Genomic DNA, 26,456 nt, shown 5'->3' with positions numbered 1-26,456 from the left:
AAAGGTCTTTTAGTCCAGTCCTCTCATCCTTCCAAAATATCAACTCTATCATCTCCCCAGCATCCAGTTGCTTAAGCGAGTCCAGTATCCTGATCTCAACCACCCATCCCCTCAACCCGCTGCACCCGTTGATCTTGTCGGCCACCTTATACACCGGCATAAAAAAGGTCTTGCGGCTGGAAGATGATCATAGAATGACACAGCACAGAAGGACGCCATTCGGCCCATCGTGGTCTGTGCTGGCTCTTTGGTAGAGCTATCCAATTAGTCCCACTCCCTGCTCTTTCCCCATAGCCCGGCAAAATTTTCCCCTTCAAGTATTTATCCAATTCCCTTTTGAAAAGTTACCACTGAATCTGCTTTCTTTGCTCTTTCAGGCAGCGCATCCCAGATCGCAACAACTCGCTGCGTAAAAAAACTTATTTCTCATTTAAAGCAGACACCGATTGCATGGAAGTAAACAATATGAAGAAAAAAAAAACATTTATTAAATATATGGTTTTAAAATTAGCTCAAAGTTGAGGAAAGCTGAACAGTGATGTACCAAGGAGAAAGGAAACACAAGATAGAGACACATTCATTTATAGTATAACAGAACATGCGTGTCCAGTGTCTTATCGGCACAAGGATAGGGCAGGATAAACCTGTACCCCATTTACCCAAACCACAGCAATGCACGTTATCCTGTACAGTATTATACTGCAAATGAACCAACAATTTTATTGTTTTAAACATGCACACCATATTTATGCAGACGTGAGTTTTTTTTAATTAGATTTTTAGGTTGTAAAGAACACGAATATACACCAGAGAATGACTGCACAATATACAATCTGCTATATGAATTACAGTTACCAATTGCGTTTTAATTATAATCAGACCTGGTTATTACGCAGCGACAGTGCATGGAGGTCAGTAACGTCCGCTGCAAAGTGCCTGCGACTCCAGCGGCGAGAGCAGTGTATGGCAGAGGTCGGCAAGCAGTTAATCTACAGTCAATTACAATGTCCGCCTGTTACTTAGGTCAGAGGAATGGGTTTCTAATCAAAATCATGGTGATTCTGCAGTTCAGTCTGGATCTGTAGTCACACACACACACATACACATACACACAAAAACTGCAGTTAATGTACGGACAGTCAGAACCGGTTCTTGAATTAACTTGTCCCCAATTGTCATGGTCGCTCTTGTCTTCACCCTCAACTCTCCCGGGATTTAAAAAACATTTCTCCATTGTTGCATTCGGCTATTTGTTGAACGAGAAAAGGAAAAAAGGGGAATGGACAATCGAGAAGCAGGCAGTTTAATGAGCCAAGCCTCCGGGTGGTCCCCTGTGTTTTGACTCCTGTATTGTATCCAACGTACTGCCTTTCAAATTATCAAGAGATTGAACACAGGCAGCCCTGCCTCTTACAGTCCCACCGGCTGACTCGAGTGAATTTTAGTGAGCAGCCCAGTGGCAAAACACTTGAGGCACGCGAACCTCGCCAGTCTAGACAACGGTTTGCCTTGTTTCACCGGGACAACCGCCAGCAGCTTACAGGTGGGAGCACTCCCCATACGGGGTTCAAAACTAAACGGGAGTTGGACACAGAGACCAGTCCAGATATGGTTTTCCCAGCCGATTCACGGAGCAAGACTGGGAGTGACTGGAGTGCCTGCCAATCCGTGTGTTTGGACACGCCCGACACAGGAATCTGTATCCTCGAGTTGATCAGAGATGGCACCTACTCGGAGGGAGGAACTGAGCAGGTTCATGAGGTTCAAGTCCCTTAGTTCTGTAAAATGCTTCTGCCCAGGCACCGTCACGGCTAATCAAGCAGACAACTCTTCAGCTATCTGGTACTTTGCTCCATGCTTATTTTGGCACCGGGTACATACACACCAAAACATTACAAGCAAGGCAGAGGAAGCTCGGAATGTCGGCCGTGTGGCATGTTGGATGGCAAATCCTTGCTGGTGAGAGACTGGTGATCAGCAGGGCTGAGGGAACTGATCCCGATACAACAGCAGCAATCTTGGTGGGTCTTAGTCAAGACAGCACAGGGGGCACTACTGTTGTCTGCAGCATCCCTGGGATTGGGGCGGAGGGAGAATGAGAGAAATATCAGGCATGTTTTTCTATCCAGCGATTAGGTTATCGTGTGGATGGCAGTTGAGGACAGTGGTGATCCTCCCCCCCCACCTCTGGTGATTCTCCCCCCCCCACCTCTGGTGTAGTCAAGCTACCTGCTGAAACTCCGGGGGAGAATTTTAACCTCACCCACCCATCGGGGAAGCGGACGTGACCAGGTGGGACGTTGATTTTACCCCCGTCCCATTTTGCTCTCCATTGAAGCCAATATTGGGGGAGGGGTGTAAAACGGGTGTTCCGCACGATTCTGTGGGTTTCCCAACCAGCGAGTTAGGTTAGAATGACCCCGTCAGCGTCTAGCTTCACGTGCGGCGAGGCTGCCTACTCGAGGGCTGCTGGGACCCACAGAAAGACACCTCAGTGCCTCCAAAGAGGGGAAGAAATACTGTGGGGGGGGGGGGGGGGGGGGGGAAATCAAAAAAATACCCACATGTTCGCTCTTTTTTTTTGGGTGCATGGCCCCTTTAATGGGCTGCGTGGCCCATTCAAATATCCCCGCACGCACGGTTTTTCTCCTATTGTAAAGCTGGTAAGCGGCCTGCGCGGGACGTCTAGACAGCAGCACGACCACACAGCTTAAAAAAGGAACATTGCCCACCCAGTAACTAATTAACAGCAGGGTTACAAAAAGCAGCTCAAGTAAACGGGAAAATAGAGCCCAACCAATCCGTTCATCAGACTACAGTAACGACTCCCATCGAGCCCTGCCATCTCAGTGAGAAGGAATTCAACAGCACACATGGCCCAGTGAAATGGATTAAAACTAATGAGGGTGTGGCAGTCACCTTTGTTTATAAAAAGCAGGGGGGGGGGTGAAAATATTCTCAAAAGGAAATCCCATCTAAACACCAGCTGTGCTCCAGCAAAACTCCGCGTTTCAAAGAAATGTCAGCATCGCCCCAACAGTTACACTGCACCGACTGCCCGCCAGCTTAAATGATTCCGAACCGTCCTTTCCATCGCTCGCTCAAACACGACAGGGAACACCGAGAAGACGCACAGTGCAATCGGAGACAATCAATCAGTCAGCAGCCAAACCCACGTGAGCCTTTCAAAGGGACCAGGAAGTTTATGAAAGCCAGTGTGCATTTGAAATGTTAATCCAACAAGTGGTACCATACAGTCCCAATTTCTTTCTTTGCTCCCCTCCAATAATTAAACTGGCAACGTCAGGCCTTGGTGAGGGCGACCCCCCACCCCCACGAGAGAGAGAGATCAGTCAAACGAGATGAGCTGTGCCTCGGAGCCAGGCTGCTGCTGGATCTGCTGCTGTTGTGGTTGCTGCTGCTGCTGCTGCGGTGGTGCTCCCGGGGGTGCCATCTGCAAACGAAGGAAAGGGAAGAGTTAAGATGCAGACAGACGCCAGTTGCCACCCGCTCCTCATTTTGTGTTTGTTTTCTCCAGCCTTGTCTCCCTGCACCATGGCTGTCACAGTGGGAGATTTGGGGTATCAGAGAGAAACAGTTTCGATGAGCTGAATTGCCCTCTTGCGTCCTTTACCTCACTTGCGTTCTGTCTGTGCACGTGCAACTTTAAGACTCAACACCTGCTTCTCGTGAAGCCGCCATGAGGTGGCTCAGTGGGTAGCACTCTTGCCTGAGTCAGAAGGCTGTGGGTTCAAGTCCCACTCCAGAGACTTAAGCATATAATCTAGGCTGACACTCCAGTGCAGTGCTGAGGGAGCTCTTCACTGTCAGAAGTGCTGCCTTTCAGATGAGACGTTAAACCGAGGCCCAGTTTGCTCTCTCGGGTGGACGTAAAAGATTATTTTGAAGAAGAGCAGCAGGAGTTCTCCCCGGTGTCCTGGCCAATATTTATCCTTCAACCAACATCAGTAAAACAGATTATCTGGTCATTATCACATTGCTGTCTGTGGGAACTTGGTGTATGTAAATTGGCTGCCGTGACAGTGACTACACTTCAAAAGTACTTCATTGGCTGTAATGCGCTTTGGGACATTCAGAGGGTGTGAAAGGTGCTATAGAAATGCAAGTCTCTTTTTCTTCCTTCTTCCAGGGGATGGGACCCCCCCACCCAAATCCTCTGCAAGGCATTTGCAGCTAGAATTCCCAGCTTAAGCTCAGGCACCAAGGATTTACAAACCATGACCTGAAGTCTCAACGAGCAGACGGACAGATACACTGGGAACGACTTACAGCACAACCCAGTCTCTTTTACCCGTTTTGTGCTCGAGGGGAGGGATGTTAGTGCTGAGGAATGGAACCCTCATTATTCAAGCACAGTGTCAGCATCAAGAACCCCAGGTCAGGTATAACACAAGTGGGAAGAGTAAAATGCCATCTGTTCTGCCCCAATCACAGGAAAGAGCCCCTTACTGTACTAGTGAGACATTTTCTATTTCCCCACATGGTTCATTCTATGACCGCAGACAAAGACTGCCAATTAGTGTACAATCCAACGTCAATATTAGAGTCGACAGTATTATTTGGGTGCGTTAGTGTAGTGGATAAGTTAGCGGACTAGCAATCCAGTGAACGAGAGTTCGGATCCCAGCATAATTACAAAACATTGTGGATTCCAACCCCTCAGCCCCGGGTACAAATGTACCTTTTTAAAACCAGTGATTCTCAAGTTGGCACTGCTCGAGCTTGGATCCCTGCACAGATACTGGTCCTCCTCTTACCTGCTGATACATAGGTTGCTGTGCTGGAAGGTAAGACTGCTGTGGAGGTAAGTTGCTCATGGTGGGATCCTGAGCTGGAAGGGCAGACATCATGTTCTGTAGGCGAGCAACAACAGAATGAGTTGTTTACTGTACGGAACAATGCTTGGAAACCACAGCGCAAGAGAATAGACCCAGAGTAAAGTACCCAGCCATACATTCTGTAACAGAGGCCTGCATTTACAGTGAATGAGTGAAAGGCTTTCACAAACTGCCACACATTCACCAAGTACAGCCTCTGCAGGATGGATGAAAGCGTTTTCCGAACAGCCACATTTCTGGTTCAGTTTAAGACTGTGCAAATGTAAATGTCACGTGTCAGAGTTGTTCAACAATTAATCCATTTAAAACCGAAACAGAAGATACTTTCTTTTCCTTTACTTTCTAATACCCATATCTCAGGGAACTAATTATTTTTATGTGCTTATGGATGGAGAGGTGCTGAATTTCTGAAGGATTATGACCAGTATCACTGGAGTTATCTCTGGACTTCAGGACAGTCGTTTAGTAATCACAAGCTTTTAAGTATTAACACGACAAAATGGTGAACAAGGATACCACAACACAGTGCCTACCTGCATGTTATATGGCTGGTAACCCATTGGGACAGACTGGGATCCCATGTATCCCAATCCACCTGACGGAGGAGGCTGGGGAAGTGCCGGCATGCTCTGTGCCTGGGAACCCACATTCTGCAACGGAAGATTCACACTTCAATGAGCTGACCACTACACACAGCGCCAGAACGCCCCCGACCCGCAGCACTAGATCGCCCGCTACACACAGCGCCATCTGCAGTGAGTTTATTTTACACAGTTGTTCTCCAATACTAGATAACATACATTTCTCCATCAATAATACAGATAATGAGTTTTCTACTCCCCTGATTTCCAGAAGGCACTGAGCTCTTAGAGGTACACCCACTGGTGCTGGTCACGCACAGTATCTCACACACGTGGCCACTATTCACGTGGGAGCCTTGCCAGTGAGTATTTGCTGGTTATTTGACTGCCGGGCGGAGGGGCAGCCAAGTCCCGTCCAATTCTATCCTCCTTAGCCATCCACACTGGTTTCCAGCAGGGCACACTGGATGGAGTTCAGGAAAGTGGCTTCCCCTCCCTAATCCAGATTGCTGAGCCACGTGGACCAGGACGGCCCGGGTCCAATCTTCCGTCTGTGTGGAGTTAGCAACAACCACGCTGGCCTAATCCAAACTTCCCAGGGAATGCAATTCATACCAGGAACAATAAGGTTCTTCCACATGTTCTTGCCACCCAACTGTTCAAACACCTATATATCCTGCACTTTGTCCCACAGTTCAGCATTGCTTGGCACTATACACAGGGCAAGCTACTCTCCAATAGTGTGCAGTTCAAAAAAAATCACAGCACAGGTGCAGAAGGTCATCGTAACGCCAAACACTGGCAAAAATAGAACAAAACTGACCCTGTAAACACCCCATGTTAAATTTAGAATGAGTCAGTGTCTTCAGGATGTAGCTCGTATCAGGTACAGATAACAATGAACCCCGTTACAAATTATCTGAACGCCTTCACCCCGTCCAACATATGCAACTGCCTTGAAACACCGGGTGTATGAATATTTTACACGGGCGCAGGAAGCATCAATGAAACAGAGAGTATAAGGGGGCCCCCCCAGGGATAAATACTTGAGTGTGTGAGAGTGAGAGAGAGAGAGAGAGAAAGAGAAAGCACGTGGGGTGTGGGAGAGAGAGAGAGAGAGATACAAAGAGTGAGTGACGTAGAGTGAGACAGAGAGAGTGAAAATGAGACAGAGAGAGAGAATGAAAATGAGAGAGAGACAGCTGACCAGGTATGTGAGGCAATGACATTTTCCTGTTACAGGAAACTCTTTATCCGGCACCGACGTGTTGTCGGTTGATCAAAAATTCCGGATGACGGAGAGGGTTATCTACCGAGGCTATTTTTAACAAAGAAAATTTTTTAAAAATCAAGAAATGTGCAGTATACAGTAATTGGGTACTCACCTACAGAATGTTGTGTTAAATGGATGGTGGAAGATGCTTGATTAAGTACAGTACTGCCAGTTGAGGGTAATGCAATGCAATGACTACCAGCAGCGTGGGAGACACACAGTACCCCTGTAAAATGGCAGATCAGAAGAGACTCCCGGCAGCGCGGGAGTCAAGACTCCGGTTACAGGGGGGATTGAGGTGTTCCAACTTCCGACAGCGCGGGAGAGTCAGACTCCGGTTACAGGGGGATTGAGGTGTTCCGACTCCCGACAGCGCAGGAGAGTCAGACTCCGGTTACAGGGGGATTGAGGTGTTCCAACTCCCGACAGCGCGGGAGAGTCAGACTCCGGTTACAGGGGGATTGAGGTGTTCCAACGCCCGACAGCGCAGGAGAGTCAGACTCCGGTTACAGGGGGATTGAGGTGTTCCAACTCCCGACAGCGCGGGAGAGTCAGACTCCGGTTACAGGGGGATTGAGGTGTTCCGACTCCCGACAGCGCAGGAGAGTCAGACTCCGGTTACAGGGGGATTGAGGTGTTCCAACTCCCGACAGCGCGGGAGAGTCAGACTCCGGTTACAGGGGGATTGAGGTGTTCCAACGCCCGACAGCGCCAAGAGTAGTGGCAGTTTGGAGAACTACCCCCACTGAGTAACTCGGCCACCGCGGGAGACTCGGACTCGGCAACATTGCCGGTTATTGAGGTGTTGTTTTCGGAGTGAGAATTTCGGATATTTAGGTGCTGTTTAAACGAGTGTTTCCTATTAAAAATTTTACTTTTGAGAGAGGGAAATAGGATTTAGCCTAGAAAGGTGGGAAGAAAGCCGCTGGTTATGAAAGCCGCTGGTTATGAAATGGAGTCAAAACTCAAAACTGCTCCTTCAATCCAACAAAAAAAAAACTCAACATTTTATAACAGACCAAAAAGAGTTAATTAAGAGAGACTAGGATCCACACGAGAGAAGATTGGTGTGCAACTTGCCTGGTAGTTCTGTGTCGGGGTTGGTTGGTAGTTTGAGTAACCGGTGTTTGTCGTGGGCACTCCCTGGCCTTGCTGGGCCGTCTGACTGGTCGGTGCTGCCGCCTGGTACATGTAAGGATTCACCATGTTGGGATCTAAGGTGCACAAGAATTGTATGAATGCACACAAGATACGGACTTCTCCCTGTAACGGCATCACAGGAACAGAACAAGCATCCACGTGCGCTATCCCACAGAATGAGGAACACGCTGGTGAGTCAAGAGACTGAATGTGGAGCAACTGAATTGACTGGCCTGTTCTCAATACACTGGCTCAGCATGTTACAGCGTACAATCTACATTGGCTCCCGGTCCAGCGACGCCTTGATTTTAAAATTCTCATCCTGGTTTTCCCCCATCACTCTTCTCAATCTCTGTAACCTCCTCCAGCCCTCTAACCTTCAGAGATCTCTGCGCTCCTCCAATTCTGGCCTCTTGCGCGTTCCTGATTTTCATCACCGTTTGCGGCCGTGCCTTCAGCTGCCTAGGCCCGAAGCTCTAGAATTCCCTCACTAAATCTCTCCCTCTCTCGCCCCTCCTTTAAGACGCTCCTTAAAACCTACCTCTCTGACCAACCTGTCCCAATATCTCATGTGGCTCGTGTCAAATTTTGTTTGATAACATTCCTGTGAAGCGCCGTGGGACGTTTTACTATGTTAAAGGTGCTGTATAAATGCAAGTTGTTGTTTTGTACAATAGTTCAGTGGCTCTGGTACTAGACTAGCAATCCAGTGATTGAGCTCAAATCCCACCATGGCAAGTTGGGAATCTCAATTCAAAAAATGTGCTCATTCATGGGCTGGGTCCAGGGCAGGGAAACAGCTACCCTACCCAGCTTGGCCTACATGTCTCCAGACTCCAGCGCCTTCCATCACTCTGAAGCAGCCCAGCAAGCCCCCCGGTTGTAAAAACAATTGCTGCTGCACTTTAAGGCGGCCCACCACCTTCTCAGGGAAACTAGGGATGGGCAATAAATGTGGGCTTGTCGACCGACACTCACATCCCAAGCAGAAATGAAAATAAAGTGATCGTCTCTTCTGCAGGTTACACCTAATTTACATTAATGCACAAGTGCCGCGAGTGCTAGAGATGAGGAACAATTGCAGCTACAGTCCTGACAGATCACGGATTTAGTTTCCCAGTGGGAGCTTGCTGTTGCCATGTTCTGCAGCACTAACAAAGGCAGATGTTGCACAGTGTCAGCACCATCAGGTTTCAACAGATCTCAGCACTTTTGGATTCCTGCTCCCTGCCAATCCCAAACCGAGTTTATCCATGATCTGATCCCTCCCGACCCACAGACTTGCTGAATCAGTTAGTTCAAGAGTAAGGAGGGCTAGATTCAGCAGAAATGTGATACACACACCCAGCATTTAAACGGGGTTTGATGTACGCCAGCAGTGTACCGAGTGCTTTGGCCATCCAGCAGCACCTCACCTGCTCCAGAGACCGGCATAGAGGGATATGGTCCAGCGCCAGGTTGCCCTGTCTGATTCATGTACACAGAGTGCATAGGAGATCCTTCCACGGAGCCTGCGGGGCTGAAAGTGCCAGGGAAGCTGGTTGGACCTGCAGGCGGATACATAACACCACTAGCAGGGGGCATGGACTGGAGCTGAGTAGAAAGAAAGAATTCAGATTAAACAAGAGTGTCAGATTCATTACTTAAAAGTCTGATGCAGTGATTCACTGGGATAAGTACCACACAATGAATCAAATGGCACACAAAATCAGTCAGCACATCAATCATGCAGAGACTTCAGACATCCCCTTTGAAAGCAGGTATCAAACAATTGCTCATTTTCTCTGCATAGCCATACATGCTGCATCTGAACCATGGCAAATCCTCAGAATACACCAGTCAAGATAACAAGAGAATGCACAGAAACAAAGACAGAAGGACAAAAATAAAAATTCAATTTTTTCCTTCTGAAAATGAATTATTAAGCAGTAAAAAATGCACAGATGAAATTAACACAAACACAAAGACACGAGGGAGTTACAAAATCAGGGGTCAAACCGCAACAGTGAATTTGGAGCAGTTTCGAAATGGCGCCTGAACCCAGAGACTGGATTAAAACACAACTCCCCTCACATGTGTTATTGTACATATCACTCCCTATCAAATGGTAATTTCTTCGAACTGCAGAGCTGGTTTGCCAATCATTCTGCAGAAGAACAATCGTACGATGAGATGGGGAGAACAAGGCAAGGTAAAGCCTGGTGAGAACAGACTGCAAACAGCAGGGCACAGAGTTATTTCCATCAATGCTAACCCCATTCCTGCACACTCTTCATCTAATCCTCCCTCCAAACAAAAAACCCATCTTGTAATAGAGTTACAGTAAATACACCCAGCAACTGCAAAGAGTGTCAAGAATGGAAAATCATTTTCTGCCAAAACTGCACCACATGAATCCTGTTCTGTACACCGTGCAAAGCTGCAACGCAATCACAGCGTTCGGACAAAGCGATTAACCTGCTTGAACTCTGCTCTCACTTTCAGGACATTCCCCCTCTCCCAACTGGTTTACAGCCTCGCTCTCCTTTCTCGGACACCCATTTTTTTTTTTTACATTTAACGCTAACCTGTGCATACGGCAGCGGGAAGGCCGGCATCTGTGCTCGCATCTGAATGGTTTGCTTCTGCTGCTCCAGGCGCACTTGCCGTTCCTTCTCCTGCTCCTGCAGCCTCTGAATGGCCAGCTGTCGCTGCATCTCCAGGTACTCCTGAAACACAAAAAAAAAACGGTTCCAAAGACTGACAGAACATTAGGGCAATGCCTGTGATTAGAGGAATACATACCACCACCAGCACAGGGCATGGACTGGAGCGGAGTAGAAAGAATAATTCAGATTAAACAGGGGTGTCAGATTAATCACAGTCTAATGCAGCGCTTATGCTACACTTCATACACTGAGATAAACAACCATACAATGGATCAAATGGGACACAAAACTCGGCACATCAATCATGCAGAGGCGGAGGGGAGGAAACAGAGGAAGGTGAGAAAATAGACATTCAAGAGAAGGTGATGCCAAAGTTTAGGGGGCAGGGGGGCAAACATACCCCAAGGTGATCTGGAAGCTAAGTTTTCCAAATCAGCCAATATGGCTCCCTGCCAAATGATTGAATGGTGGGCAATCAGCGAGGTTCTGTAATTTGCTGTTCTAAGTGGACACCCTCCCTGATACTAACTCATGGACACCCAATTTCATATGTGTCACTATTGAGAATTTTTTAATAAAAAGGGCAAATCCTACCACTACACAGGCTCTTTCGGACGAGGTGTTAAACCGAGGCCCCTGTCAGCCCTCATGGGAATGAAAATGATACCATGGCTGTATTGGAAAAGCAGGGGAGTTCTCCCCGTGGTCCTGGCCAATATGCATCCCTCACATCACCATCAGAAAAAAATAGACTACCTGGTCGTTTCTCTCATTGCTGTGCAACACTGGCTGCCGAGGTTCCTACATTACAATGGTGATTACACTTCCGGAGGGTGTGTGCGTGCGTAAGAAAGGCAACAGAACAGATGTTCAATGGATATTGAACAAAACGGTTTCTCTGTCTCCAGACACACCCGTTTAGGAGGAACTGACCTGCTTCTTTTGCCTCATGATCTCTAGTTTCTGTGCTAACTGGATCTGCCGCTGGCGCTCGGCTTCCTCGGCCGCGCGCCGCAGCTTCTCGCGATGTTCCTCGCGCAGCGCATTCAGGGCCCCGCGTGCATCCCGGATCTGGGCCAGTTTGTCCTGGAGACCTTCATAGTACACTGAAATACAGCAAATGAAAAAGCAATACTTGCTTAATGAAACGATCCACGGGGTCCATTTGCTGCTCTCTCCAAAAACAGATTCTCTTGAAAAAAACAAACCATCAAGCAAAGGATTTTATAATTCCCTGCATAGTGGGGCATGTGAATTCATTCATATTTTATTCCCAAATGTATTGTCTTTGGAGTTCTTAGAACAATGCAAGTGGCCATTCAGCCCATCGTGCCTGTGCTAGCTCTTTGAAAGAGCTATCCCATTTGTCCCACTCCAGTCTCTTTCCCCAGTCCTGCAAAATTTTCCTTTTCAAGTCTATATCCAATTCCCTTTTGAAAGTTACTCCCAATTTTGCTTCCACCGCCCTTTCAGGCAGTGCATTCCAGATCATCATAACTCCGTGTTTAAAAATAAATCTCCTCCTCTCCCCCCTCCCCCCGGTTCTTTTGCCAATTATTTAAAAAAAAATCATCATTCCTGGGATGTGGGTGTTGCTGGCAAGGCCAGCATTTATTGCCCATCCCTAATTGCCCTTGAGAAGGTGGTGGTGAGCTGCCTTCTTGAACCGCTGCAGTCCGTGTGGTGAAGGTACTCCCACAGTGCTGTTAGGGAGGGAGTTCCAGGATTTTGACCCAGCGACGATGAAGGATCGGCGATATACTTCCAAGTCAGGATGGTGTGTGACTTGGAGGCGGTGGTGCTCCCAGGCGCCTGCTGCCCTTGTCCTTCTAGTTGGTAGAGATCGCGGGTTTGGGAGGTGCTGCCAAAGAAGCCTTGGCGAGTTGCTGCAGTGCATCTTGTAGATGGTACACACTGCAGCCACGGTATGTCGGTGGTGGAGGGAGTGAATGTTTAAGGTGGTGGATGGGGTGCCAAATCAAGCGGGCTGCTTTGTCCTGGATGGTGTCGAGCTTCTTGAGTGTTGTTGGAGCTGCACTCATCCAGGCAAGTGGAGAGTATTCCATCACACTCCTGACTTGTGCCTTGTAGATGGTGGAAAGGCTTTGGGGAGTCAGGAGGTGAGACACTCACCGCAGAATACCCAGCCTCTGACCTGCTCTGGTTGCCACAGTATTTATGTGGCTGGTCCAGTTAAGTTTCTGGTCAATGGTGACCCCCAGGATGTTGATGGTGGGGGATTCGGCGATGGTAATGCCGTTGAATGTCATGGGGCGGTGGTTAGACTCTCGCTTGTTGGAGATAGTCATTGCCTGGCACTTAAGTGGCAGGTAATATGCGCACCACACATCAGCCCAAGCCTGAACGTCTTAAATAGTTTAGGTACTACGACAGAGTTAATAATTAATGAGGCTTAAAGAAACCACAATAGAAAGGCTTAAACACAGTTTCTGAATGTAAAACTGCAACCTTTAAAATGACTGCCTATTTCAGGCACCAGTTTTCCCCCTCTATTCAGTACCGGCAGTATAAAGGCGACTGCCCAGTCTTGATGCTGCCAAAAACATCCTGTGTCAGTTCCAACACTCATTGACAACGTTAATCAAGAGTGCATTTTAAAGTGCTTTTCTCTGCAGTTACTGGCTGGTGCAGTAACCAACTGAGCTTCAAAGCGACACACATTGCTTACCATCTAAACTGAAATGTAGCAGAGCACGTGGCGACTGTAAGCCCAGTCGGTGAGCAAAGCTGGTTACGGCACTAGCACTTTAATTTTAATTAAGGGTGTGTTTTGAAGTATTTTCTAAGTGGAGAACTGGATTGGGGGAAGCTATTGTAAACATGAGGACTCAAGACAGGGAATAACCATCGAGAATTCCACATCCTTTGGTAGCTTGAGTTTAGGTGTTTGATAGAAGGGAAGTCCCATTTACCTTTTGCCCCTTTCCTGCCGCTGCACGATACCACACCCAGGCTGCAGGAGCAGATGGGCCGTTCCCAGACTTGTGCCAACACCACTCTGACCGACTATTGAATAATGTGCAGGCAGGAACCCCAGCTGATTCTTGCAGCATAGATACAGGCCATTCGGCCCAACAGGTCTATGCCAGTGTTAATGCTTCACATGCGCCTCTTCCCACCTGAACAAAATCTCCTTCTATTCCTTTCTCCCTCATGTACTTATCTAGCTTCACCTCAAAAGGCATGTGTGCTATTCACCTCAACCACTCCCTGTGGCTGCACATTCCACATTCTAACCACTCTCTGGGTAAAGAAGTTTCTCCTGAATTCCCTACTGGATTTATTAGTGACTGGATTCCCTTACAACTGGAATCACCTTCTCTACATCAACCCCATTATAATTTTAAAGACCTCTAGCAGGTCGCCTCTCAGTCTTCTCTTTTCTAGAGAAAAGAACCCCAGCCAGTTCAGTTTTTCCCGATTAGTTGTACCATCTCAGTTCTAGTATCATCTTTGTAAATCTTTTTTGCACTCTCTCCAGTGCTTCTACATCCTTTTTGTAATATGGAGAATAGAACACAATAACATAAGCTATAGGAGCAGGAGTCGGCCATTTGGCCCCTCGAGCCCACTCCGCCATTCAATAAGATCGTGGCTGATCTTCGACCTCAATTCCACTTTCCCACCCGATTCCCATATCCCTTGATTCTCCAAAAATCGATCTATCTCTGCCTTGAATACACTCAATGACTGAGCATCCACAGCCCTCTGGGGTAGAGAATTCAAAACCCTCTGAGTGAAGAAATTCCTCCTCATCTCAGTCTTAATTGGCCTACCCCTTATCCGGAGACTATGCCTCCAATTCTAGGCTCTCCAGCCAGGGGGGAACAACCTCTCAACATCTACCCGGTCAATCCCCGTCAATATGCATAGTTCTCCCTAGCACAAAGATGCTGAAGTCAACGACAGCTCCCTTATCACCAGCTTGGCCGAGATCAGCTAACTCAACACAGGCCAGGATCAAACCTGGGGGCCTTCCAGGTCAGTACCCCCTCAGCTCTGCAGTGGACAGTGAATTTGTTAACGGAGGCTATTGGACGAGTTGTACCTTACTTCAGGATGGATCCAATGGCATTTTGAAGCAGGGGCCCCTCCGCCCTTTCCCACAGCCTCTCGTACTTACAGCGCTTCTCGTCCAGCTGATTCAGGAGCTCCAGCAGCTGAGGGTGCATGTTGTTGATGGACTGAAACAGGGACAGCACGGCCGTATCGTTGGTGATGCTGCGGCCGCGCATGTGATTGCTCTTCATCCGGTTCACAAACGTTACCACCGAGTTCTGCAGTGCCTTCAGAAACTGGTCATGGTTCTCCTCGGACTCTCCATTCTGATACTGCTGCTGAACCGCAAAGGAATACAAACAAATGCTCAGTCTGAAGCTATTACGTAGAGCGGGAGGCGGGAGTTACTTCCACCTGTTTTTTTTTTTTTTTTAACCAATCCACAAAATTTCACTGGGAAATGCATTCAAAAGAAAACAAAAAGCAAGACACCAGAACCCCCCCCCCCCCCCCCACACTTACCTCCACTACTGCGACAGGAGCTGGGTGCGTTTCAATGGGCTGCGTGACAGACTCCACCACAGAGACTGGAGCAGAGGGAGTGGGACTCTTTCTAACCTCCTCCTGCTTCTTCTCCCAGTAGTTGCGATTCAGGTATCGAGCCAGCTAACAAAAGAAAAAGGAAGTCAGAGATATGGGGTATTTGGTCTCATTATTCCTTTACATTTGAAAACTGCTGTAAATTCCTTTTTTTTTAAAAAAATTTTTAAACAAGTCATTAACACGCATCGTCCTTTACCTCCGGATCAATCTCTTCAGCTGTTGGGGCAGAAGAATTCTGTAAGGGGAAAAAATACAAGATCATGTTCCAGTATTAGCATCGGCCATTCAACATCACCAACTCCGGCACAATTTTTCTCTCATCGACGTAGTGAAGGCACTTTCTCTCATAACCCAATCAGATAGAATAACTGGGACGGTTTAAAATTGCGTGTGAATTCGACATTTCTTGAGCTGTGAGAGCTGCCACGATGGCTCAATGGGCAAATACACCACGTGACCAAGTGAGGTTCCAGGTCTTTGCTGTTGGCCAACTTCTGCCAGGGTGCAGTAGAGATGGTAACGGCTGTCTTTCTGCTTCAGGGCCAGGGTGAGGATAGCTGGGGCTTCCCCTTCTCAGAGCAATCCTGTAACTCTCGCTGGAAGCAGACATTTACACAGGCACCAAGTGAGGATACAGACATCACTAAAATAGATCACCTGGTCATGTATCTCATTGCTGTTTGTGGGATCTTGCTGTGCACAAATTGGCTGCCACGTATTTCAACAGTGACTACACTTCAAAAGTGCCTCATTGGCTGTAAAGCGCTCCGAGACGTTCTGAGGTGGTGATGGGCGCTGTGTAAATGCAAGTCCTTTCCTTTTATTAAGTGAGGACAGGATGAGGTTCAGCTTTAATGTCCGGCTCCAAAAAGGGAGGCACCATATACACGCAGCAATGTCAAAACTCTCCCTCAAATTGGTTACCAACATTCACAAACTGGTGTTGAACTCTTACCACTGGAGATGAATACAAGCTGCTGACTGGCGGGGCTGATGAGGTGACTGGTGTTGGGTCAGTCTTTGGGTACATGGAGTAAGTGTTCTTCTGTCTCTGCACGGGGAGAAGTCTCAGGTGAGTGCCCATTAAAAGAAGTGAGCATGCATTAACTGCCTATCAACTCAGTGTACAGTCCGTTAGCAACCATCAACTTGCAGACTCTGTTAATCTCTCTCTCTCCGCAGATGCTGCCTGACCTGCTGAGTGTTTCCCAGCATCTTCTGTTTTTATTCCAGATTTCCAGCGTCCGCAGTATTTGCCTTTGTTAAACTTCTTGCTCTCTACGCATTGAAGTACGCATTGTTAAAAATGTTGAGTTTTACTGAAAGATTAGAGATCCAGTCACAAAGACCGTGAAGAAATGACACTGATCTTTTCTAAAACGGTTACAATCATTATCCGGCAGTACAGCTCTAGGAACTTAAACACTTTGCAAAAGTTGTCATAAACCAACAAGCTGTGGCCATGAGCTTAGAATTGTACACCATTCCTCAATACAAATTTCAATGTGCCTGGATAACTAAGGCAGTACAAGCATTCTATTTGAATGCAGCAGCAGTGCTGGCTTTACTCCTCGTGCAGTTAACGCTGTTAGAGCATTAGGAGCAGGAATAGGCCCTTTGAGCTTGCTCCACCATTCAGTAAGAGCACGGCTAATCTACTTCAATTCCACCTTCCTGCTCTATCCCCGTACCCCTTGATTCGCTTAGTATCCAAAACACTATCGATCTCCGTCTTGAATTTACTCAACGGCTACCCCAGAGGGCTGTGGAGGCTCAGAGAATTCTAAAGATTCACCACCCTCCGAGTGGAAAAACTGTCTTCTCAGCTCAGTCCTAAATAGCCGGCCCCTTGTTCGGAGACTGCGGCCCCTAGTTCTAGACTCCCCAGTGTCGTTACTCACCATTCTCTCCTTCTCTTCAGCCTCAGACTGCGACAGGGCTATAGCTAGCTGGAGCTCCTCTTCCTCCTGCAAGGCAGCTTCGTCACGTTTCGGAGGCATCTGTTGCAATCAGAAAAGCAGGAGACACGAGGGTCAACCGAGTCAGGGTCTCAAAATTCCAACAAACATTAAAAGCAACGTCTTGGTTCCACAGGTTTGAAACCATCCCCCAAATACACAAATTCAATTTGTTACAGGCTACTTTTTTTTTTTAAAGAAGTAAATTGCACCTCCACACAGGTTTCAATCGCCTCCAAAGCTGGAGGGGTGATTGACTTAAAGGGGAAGGAAAGTCTTGCTCATTGTGCTTCCGCAATGTGTACATTAAAAGAAAATCAATTGCTGCTGTAAACCTTTGAATTTCTTGCCCCAAAGACCCATCACTTCGGGTTTCGTTCCCTCCAGAGCCACTCCAGCGAGATCACTGATGGACGGGGGGGGGGGGGAAGAGCCGCCAGTGAGAGTGGCTCCATTCATTTCAACAGGAATGAAGACTTCAAGCTGTTTTGGCAGTCGATCCCAAGCCAGGAAAAACCTGCAACAGTTTGTAACATACACAATATGTACCTCTCTCGCTCTCTCTGCAGGTACAGCAATGCAGTGTTCAGAGGCAAAGGAGAGTTTTTTAAAATGTCACTATCATTTGAACATCTGATTTTACATCGGTGGCGGGAGTCTACTTTTCTTCATTCACGGGATGTGGGCGTCGCTGGCAAGGCCAGTATTTATTGCCCATCCCGAATTGCCCTCGAGAAGGTGGTAGTGAGCTGCAGTCCGTGTGGTGAAGGTACTCCCACAGTGCCGTTAGGGAGGGAGTTCCAGGATTTCGACCCAGCGACAATATATTTCCAAGTCAGGATGGTATGTGACTTGGAGGTGACGGTGTTCCCGTGTGTCTGCTGCCCGCGTCCTTCTAGGAGGCAGAGGTCGCGGGTTTGTCTGCATGGTAATTTGGGCTGAAATTTTGTAACCTATTTCATCGCAGAAACTCAAAATATTAAAGCATTTACTTTGCAAGAAGAGACTTTACAAACCCTGTTGAACCCAACTGGGTTGCTGCTTACCTGTGACTGCTGGGATAGAGGGCTAGTCAGGTATTCAGGGGGAAGGTCGACTGGTGCTGTAGCTGCGGGCTTGACTTCAGGTTTCCTGGGAAAGCAACAAGGAAAAAAAAGTCAGCCTGTGTTGAATCAGGTAACGCAACAAACACCATTTCAATTTCTCAATGCAAGCGTAACAACAACAAAAAGTCAGTGTTTTCCGCAATAACTTAAATGACAGACATTCTCGTACAGAAGCTTAGGAATCCAGACAGCTGCCTCAACTGGAGACTGCTACGGTTTAGAAAGCCCAGGCAAACACAACACAATGGCCCGCTTCACAAACAAGGAACCGCCAGGAAGTGCAGGCGGAGGGGTGCTGCTGGGTTAAGAACTCTTAAGCATTTTATTTTTCAGTAGATCAGACACTTCGGCTCGTGTATCAGACTTATGCAAGTAGTTTTGGAATCGCTGCAATTAAATGTTAACGGTCGGAGGTCCAATGCTTCCTTCATGTGGCAATATCGCTACCTGGCATGACCGGTACACCTGCTGAAACCTGTGCCAGAGAATGCTCCAGCAGGCTGTGGTGGTGGTGGTTGTACGGCGTGGTGTAAAGGAGAGACACTTTCAAACAGTCCCCGTCGTTTGAAGCAATTTGATGAGAAACAAGCACTATTCAGGCTTCGAGAGTTGCCACTCTTTCTGCGGCTGGCTTGATGAAGCTGAAGTTTGGTACGGCCAGTTGCTGCATTTGTTTGCTCGGCACTTCCGTTACCCACGTGGATTAGACGAGGTGACTGATGCTGACTGCCTCTATTGTGAGGAACAGGTCTTTTGTCTCGCTGGACAAGCGGTCCTGTGAAAGGTAAAGTCTGCGGCTCAATTCTGCCATAATGATCCCAAGGGCTTACAGTTGGTGGCTGAATGGGAATGGAAGGACCCCTCACTGACATTTCAGTTATCAACTGGGGGTCTGCGCCTGCTCCCGCCTAATTTTAAAACAGTACCTGCCTCTCGCGCCATTACCTGGTCAAGAGGGAACCTTCTCCTGCGTTCAACAGCACAAGAGAGTGCTTCGTATACATCACCCAGCAGCCTGTGTGATACACGCACTGATGCAAACTCAGGACATTCTCCCATCATACATTGCGCTGGTACAGCAAACCATTACGCCACCAGATTTGGCAACCTGGCATCGCGTTTACCAGAGCAGCAAAGCCTTGCACCGTGGAGCGTTGGGTTAGGAGTCCCTGCCGCAGCATCCAACTTGCTACGGTACGGTCAGAGCCAAGCCAGGGAAGGAGAAAACGCAGTTGAGAGAGAACAGCTGAACTTGCTGAAACGCTCTCGGGTGGATTCAGATCCTGAACGAGAACCTATTCAAATACTACCAAAATTAACCAGAGAACCTGCCGATAACGCAAGGAAGACTCACTGAAGGATGCTTGGTACACACTTGGCACCTTTACATGGACATTTCATCACCAGATGCAGCAACCAGAGCAACACTGCTTGATCTAAAGGGCACGGGTGCAGTATCTTTTTTTTTTTTTTTAAGTTGCTGCTTACTTTAATCCAGATCAGTCCAATGACAGCAATATTTTTATACATGGATCCCAATTTTCCTAATCCCTCTCCCCCTCTACTGAGAGGCAGAGACTGCGAATAAGCACAGTGCCCACTTTAACAAGTCCCGGCTATGTCGGCGTTATTTATACGGACTGAACAAGGGTCAATGGTTCCAATCCAGGCGAGCAAGTCTTACTACAATAAACAGTTCTACTATATTAAATCTACAAGCTCTTCAACCTTCTATGAAAAGGTATGCCAATTGTCAACATTTAATACACAATGCTAAATTTACATACTTTTACTGTTTAAATCTTTACCACCTTGCTACTTGTATATGAACATACACAACAGGCAAGAGCAATTAACACAGTGCTGAAGTTACAAGGCAATAATATATCGGTTTAACTGTAATCTACCAATTCAATGAGAATAAAATTTGGCGTACATGTTACTGGTGTCAAGGTCTTCCTTTCTGTGAAAAAAAAATTATACGTCACCATAGAGGTACACACACCGAGATATTAACTTTAACAACCCGAACCGTCCCACTCGGCCGACACAATTACAGACTTATTGCACACGGACTGGAGCTCCTCAGGGACATTTCTTTACACAATTTCATTGGGACTTTTCAGGTGTTGGCTCATTCAAGCATTGGGATTCTTTCACAAGTCGAATGAGTGGAATATCCCTCCACCAAAAAAAAACTGAACTTATGAATGGAGCGGAGAAGTTTGACTTTTTGCCTCTGTTCCAAGCTCTTGGTGTACTAATAGGGTGACAGCTGTGGAAAAGGGCAATTAAACAATCGTTTTTAAATGGGCAGAATAAGGTCGACGATAATCGACATGTAAACACTGGGCACCCATAAGCAATTCAGATGTATTTTATTCTGTATTTAAAACTGCTGTCTACCCAGAGCAGTTTCCGAAGGTTCATCATCAAACAAGCCAAGCCAGATAAAGAACGGCCAATTTTAAGACCTCCACAACCATCTGCGTATTATGAGAAATTGATATAGGGCGTGTGCTTCCTGTTCACGAATCTCATTTCCCACGGTCACAATTTTTGGTTCCGTTTGTCTATCAGCATTTACCATTGTAAATTGCTACATCAATACTGCCCAGTTTTGGTATGTCAACTGTCACAGGCTCCAGGCACGATGTGGCTCTGTGGAGCAGGTTTCTGAACACACTCTCCTAACGGTCACCAGCTTCATCAACTAAACATGGGCAAAACCACAGGCAATTTACAAGTAAATTACTAAAAATATAAAAACCTTAAAAAGGCACAGCGACTAAAGCTCAGTGCAACAGACTGAGGCTGGAATATAATAGCAAAATACTGCGGATGCTGGAAATCTGAAATAACAGAAAATGCTGGAAATACTCAGCAGGCCAAGCAACATCCGTGGAGAGAGAAACAGTCTGGGTATTGAGCTTTCTGAAATTGTCCTCGGCCTATTACATTGTTCCAATGAAGCTCAACGTAAGCGAGGAACAGCACCTCATCTTTCGATTGGGCACTTTGCAGCCTGCCGGACTCAACATCGAGTTCAACAATTTCAGATAATAACCCCTGCCCCCATTTTTCATGCAGTATGATTTTGCCATTCCCATTTGCAACATTTTCGCAGCATGTTCTTTCAATTCCTTCCTCCCCTCCTAAACCCCCACCTCATCTCGGCACCTGCTTAATATCTGTTACATCTCCAGCTTTTTCCAGTTCTGATGAAGGGTCCCAGACCTGAAACGTTAACTGTTTCTCTCTCCACGGATGTTGCTTGGCCTGCTGAGTATTTCCAGCATTTTCTGTTGTTATTTCAGACTGAGGCTGGACACAGGCTCAGGCCCCTCGCTTTTCAGTTGCCACTTTAAACCACATCGAGCAGGGGAGGCGAGGCGAGACTACGGTACCCCAGTCGGAAGTAGGAGAAAAACAAATCAAAGAGTTATGCCTGGGTGGTCTTTTTCACCTTCTGTAGTCTGGCACCAAGCAGCACTGGTGGGTGGAGTTCCCCCAAGTGACGATACGATTGGAGATAGTGAACCCAGTACAGGACTGTCCAGGATGAACTTTACAATGCTGCCACGTCATGGGGAGGGGTGGTGTGCTCCCAGGCTGCTTCTAGGTAGCGAGTTTTATGTTAACTAAGAATAACTAATAAAGTGTCTTCCTTTATAACATTCAGGAATAGCAAGACCGTACTTCTTTAAACTCTTACGCGACAAGTTTCAGTCTGTACGCGGCCTCTCCAGGCGACCCTCTCTGCCATCCCCCACCCTTCGAGGAACGGCCTTACCTTTGCTCAGCGTCTCCCAGGGACTAGGCAATTATGTGGAGGAGTGAATCAGGAGACCTTCAAGTTTAAGGGGACACCATTACTGAAATCCGGCCAGCTGTCCTTGCACATTAACCAGCTCTGAAGTCCTACACATCAAGACCAAAGTTACTAACTTGTTCAGCTGCTCAAAGCATGGCTCACAAACACGGACTTCTTTCTCAATCCCAAATTTGGGGATGGTGGAGGACTTGGAGGAACATTTTCCACAGAAGATCTGACCGCATGCTCTGCAGTGATGCTGGGGAAAAGAATTCAAAACATAACAGCATTGAACCAATGAGTCCAGCATTGCTCAGTTTTACAAATGCTTGTATGCTTAAAAAAAAACTATCCAATCATTTATCTCATTGCTGTTCACAAACTGGCTGCCATGTTACCTTACATAAGAACTCTAAAAAGGTACTTCATTGGCTGTAAAGCGCTTTGGAACATCCTGAGGTAGTGAAAGGCACTATATAAATCAAGCTCTTTATTTCATTCTAATTTCTCCCCAGTTGTGGCATTGTTTAAAGGCTGCCAGCATGTTGCTTGACCACTCATTCAATGCAAGTCAGTATGTGACATGGTACCGCCAATGACACAGCAATAATAAAATACCTTGATCCACATGAAAGGTTGAGGATTATCTTACCTTCCTCGTTACCACTCCAAACTGCACTCTGCACCGGTGACATTCCTCAGCATCTACCCAATCAGGAGCCTGCAGAATCACAAAAGAAACCTTCAGCACACCCAGAGGCAGTATTTCCTTGCTGTGCCCAAATTGGCTGCCACGTTTTCTATATTACAACAGCGACTACACTTCAAAAGTACTTCACAGTAAAGCGCTGTGGAATGTCCCGAGGACGTCAAAGGCACGATAGAAATGACAGTCAGTCTTTTTTCTACAGTGGTGACTACCTTTCAAGTCAAATCAATTTTTGTCATTGTTAGTGCACAAGTGCAGTACAACGAAATGTAGGCTTGCAGCTCCCGAGAGTGTACATTTAGATTAAGACATTTAAACATTCCACATACATTTGGCTTGTAATACATTAACATAAACATAACCATAATAAAGTGCATTGGCAGATGTGCAGGCTTTAGAGTTTATTTGTGGAGTTCAGTAGGATGACAGCCCTGGGAAAGCTGTTCCTAAATCTGGTCGTACGGGTGCGAATGCATCTGCAGCGTCTCCCAGATGGCAGGAGGGCGAACAGACTGTGGCTGGGGTGGGTAGGGTCTTTGATGATGGACCGTGACCTCCGTAAACAGCGTTTCTGGTATATGTGCTCTATGGTCGGTAGCCGGGTGCCAGTAATGCGTTGGGCAGTTTTGACTACCCGCTGCAGGGCTTTCCGGTCATAGTAGCTACAGCTGCCATACCATACTGTGATACAGTTCATCAGGATGCTCTCTATTGTGCAGCGGTAAAAGTTAGAGAGGATCAGGGGTGACAGGTTACATCCCTTCAGCCTCCTTAGGAAATATAGGCGCTGCTGGGCCTAGGTGCCACAGGGACTAGGTGCAGGCATCATCAGGACAATATTCAATGGAAAATAAATCCTCCACAAATCACAGGTCTTAAAAACTAAAAAAAACTCTTCTGATACATTTGCACAATTTTACACAATAACCAGAATACGGACTCACAAATAAGAGTCTGTTGTGGTGAATTCACTAACATTAACACTTGATTACAAAGGACACACTTATTTAAAACATGGGATTTGATAATACACTGAACAGTAAACCGGATATCTGCAAATTCACAACATCCCCCTTGCCTTCATTTTACACTAAAGAATTTATATCCACTCCAAAATAAATGAATGACTGGTATCGACACCTCTTACCCTTTCGGAAACAAACATAGCATCACTCTCTTTAAACTCTGGGAAGGTGTTCCCTGTAATGATGATAAAAAAGACATTAGAATTAGAACATTAAACACCTGCCATACTCAATATACACTGGAGTTCCACTCTCCACACCCATTATACTCTGCTGCCTGCAGCAAATCACTGCATGCAGCACAGACTCACACTTCAGCAAATATCCCAGAACAGGGAGTGGAGAGAAGTTGAGAATCAAAGTCCTAGCGTCCTCTAAAGGCGATGAAGCTCTTTTTTGGTTAAAACCAGTTATTATGTTGATTAGTGCTGTTAAAAAGCTAGTTATCCCCAAATTCTGGATAAATACCTGGTTTAAAATCAAAGGTTACGCGGTCAATACAAATCAGGAAGGCCATTCAGCCACCCCAGCTCATCCAAGGAGAGGCTCCTCATCACAGCGTCCAACTATTCCTTAAAATAATTCCAGGGATTTTGCCTAGACTAATCTAAGCAATGGCCAACCTTTTAAATTCGCCTTGCTCTAGTTTGAACCGGTGCACCCTTGTTCTACTGGGAATATTGTTCTGGATTTACTGGAGCACATACCATGACGAAGCTCCCTTTCAGTCAGCTCCTTTCAAGGCTGAAGGCACCCCCCCACCCAGATTTCTTCAATCCTTTCTCATAACTCAATCCTACAACACTGGAGATCAGGTGCCTCATCGCTACACTCAGTCACCACCTGTCAATAATTCAGTCCCTCTGACACCAAGGGTCATACAGATGATGGAAAACATTACGCATTCAGTCCTCTTGAACCACCGAAATGTCTCGTGCAGAATGCTGCTGTTGGGCGCTGAATGACGTGGATTGTAAATGTTAAAACCGATATCCTGGAGTTTTTGCTCGATTATTTTTTTTTGGGGGGGGGGGGGGGGGGTCAGACAGGATATTGAACAAGGTGCCGGCTTGGCTGTGTTGGCAGCACTCTCTCCCCAGTTAGAAGATTACACGTTCAAGCCTACTCTGGGACTTGAGGGGATGATCCAGACTGACATTTCAGTGGTGAGGGAATGCTGCATTGTTGGAGGTGCCCCTCTTCGGATGAGATGCTAAACTGAGGCCTCACCTGCCTGATCCAGGGTTCAGATGGGTGCTAAAGGTTCAGGGGGCAGAATTTGATGAACATTCTGGCCAACGTTCCTCCCTCACACAAAAGCATTAAAAACAAACAGATCAACTCATCATTCATCTCGTTGTTGTTTTGGGGCCTTGCTGTGCACAGAGTGGTTGCCACTTTATCTCACACAACAGTAACTGCACCAGGTAATTCATTGTGTGCGCTTTTGGGCATCTTCAAGACACAATAGGGTGCTGAATAGATGCAAGGCTTTTTTCCTTTAGGGAGAGTCAGCAACAGGGCCATCTACAGGGGCTTAATGGCCTTTTCTTGTTATGTATTTTCTCATGTAGCTAAGAACCTTATAAGGAAGCCACTGACTGTAAAATTACGTCAGAGTACAGCATTAAGCACTTGATTGTGAATTAAATAAACCAAACATTTTCCAGAAAGAGAGATACCTACATTTACTGGGATCCCTTAGTCAAGGCATTGTGTTTTAAAACCGCTGGTTAAAAGGAAGCCCGAGAGCCAATGTTTTGTACAGTATCTCCTCAATAGATCAGGAGGTTCTACTCCAGTCAATGAACAGGACTGACCACCTGCCAGCAACACTCGATTTATGTTATCGCTGTAGTTGGACCTGATTTTACCCAATGGGTGTGGGGGAATGAATAAGATTCAGCTCTGCTGAACAAGGCATCAACCAGAAAGCAGAAGAGCAAGTTGGGTTCTCAAAACTTGGCACCCAATTAACCATCCTACCCTACAATGAAGACAATTAAAAGGCTTCAAATCTCTTGTAATCTGAATTTTCCTCAAGAGACATCACTTTGTAAAGTGTGGCAGTGGGCTCGCAGGCTATCCATTTATCTCTGGGACCGGGCTTCCAATTCAGCTCAGACCAGTCAAGTAAAAGTCTCTCCCCTCCATCAGCTCTATGGGTTCCAGTGAAACATTGACACTGGGTGTGCAGTGCGTTACATCCCCCCCCAGGACAAACATCCCTTACATGCACGAGCACACTTTTTAGTTAAACTTTTCACATCGCTGCAGGACAGCAGGTCAATTAGAGCAGGGGCTGGGAACTGGTTAAGTAGCTTTTCCTTTTGGGAAACAAACCCAAAAACAAAGCCACACAAACTGGTGGCCAATCTCATTTTCCTTTGCTACGAGGGGCACTTGCCCTGAGAATATAGGACGGCTCGAAAAAGTGAAAGGAGAGGTGCCTCTAGCTTGGGCAGGAATCACATGTACAAGGAAAACAAACACTTCATCAGCAGGTTTACATTGTGGACATGAAGATTCAAAAAGAAAATCACACTAGAAACCCAAGAAGTCACAACAGAGCTTGAAGTACAGAATAGCACCAGACAGAGTAATCAGTCAACAGTCAATCAGGAACCAAAGCACATGCAGTCTCTGTACAGTTGATGGTACAAATAGAATACTAATTATGCAAGTGGCATTAATTTAATGAGTGTAATTATAGACAGCAA

The 26,456-nt window shown here is 46.8% G+C and overlaps 1 protein-coding gene across 3 annotated transcripts in view; it reads right to left on the bottom strand.

The window, feature by feature from the left end:
- Nucleotides 1–466: 466 nt before the first annotated feature.
- The window catches only part of hgs (hepatocyte growth factor-regulated tyrosine kinase substrate), a 41,068-nt gene continuing 15,078 nt past the window's right edge, over nt 467–26,456 (bottom strand). Inside the window, exons 6-22 of one of the 3 annotated variants that reach the window (XM_085963851.1) lie at nt 23,859–23,911; nt 22,655–22,723; nt 22,137–22,261; nt 20,125–20,151; nt 18,129–18,213; nt 17,026–17,124; nt 16,080–16,175; nt 15,321–15,359; nt 15,044–15,187; nt 14,646–14,859; nt 11,435–11,607; nt 10,421–10,561; nt 9,269–9,446; nt 7,794–7,927; nt 5,393–5,509; nt 4,779–4,874; nt 467–3,454 (exon numbers count right to left, since the gene is read on the bottom strand). In XM_085963851.1, the coding sequence (XP_085819977.1) occupies nt 3,350–3,454; nt 4,779–4,874; nt 5,393–5,509; nt 7,794–7,927; nt 9,269–9,446; nt 10,421–10,561; nt 11,435–11,607; nt 14,646–14,859; nt 15,044–15,187; nt 15,321–15,359; nt 16,080–16,175; nt 17,026–17,124; nt 18,129–18,213; nt 20,125–20,151; nt 22,137–22,261; nt 22,655–22,723; nt 23,859–23,911 (1,895 nt within the window). In that variant the 3' untranslated portion in view covers nt 467–3,349. Of the gene's footprint in view, nt 3,455–4,702; nt 4,875–5,392; nt 5,510–7,793; nt 7,928–9,268; nt 9,447–10,420; nt 10,562–11,434; nt 11,608–14,645; nt 14,860–15,043; nt 15,188–15,320; nt 15,360–16,079; nt 16,176–17,025; nt 17,125–18,128; nt 18,214–20,124; nt 20,152–22,136; nt 22,262–22,654; nt 22,724–23,858; nt 23,912–26,456 lie in introns of all 3 variants that reach the window. The other 2 variants (XM_085963852.1, XM_085963853.1) reach the window with 2 other exon arrangements.

This window comes from Somniosus microcephalus, chromosome 21 (genome assembly GCF_052327205.1).
Source record: "Somniosus microcephalus isolate GS21.2 chromosome 21, FLI_Smic_1.0, whole genome shotgun sequence".
Classification (NCBI taxonomy): Eukaryota; Metazoa; Chordata; class Chondrichthyes; order Squaliformes; family Somniosidae; genus Somniosus; species Somniosus microcephalus.
Note: the sequence above shows the minus strand (reverse complement) of the source record. Positions and strands in the feature narration are given on the sequence as shown.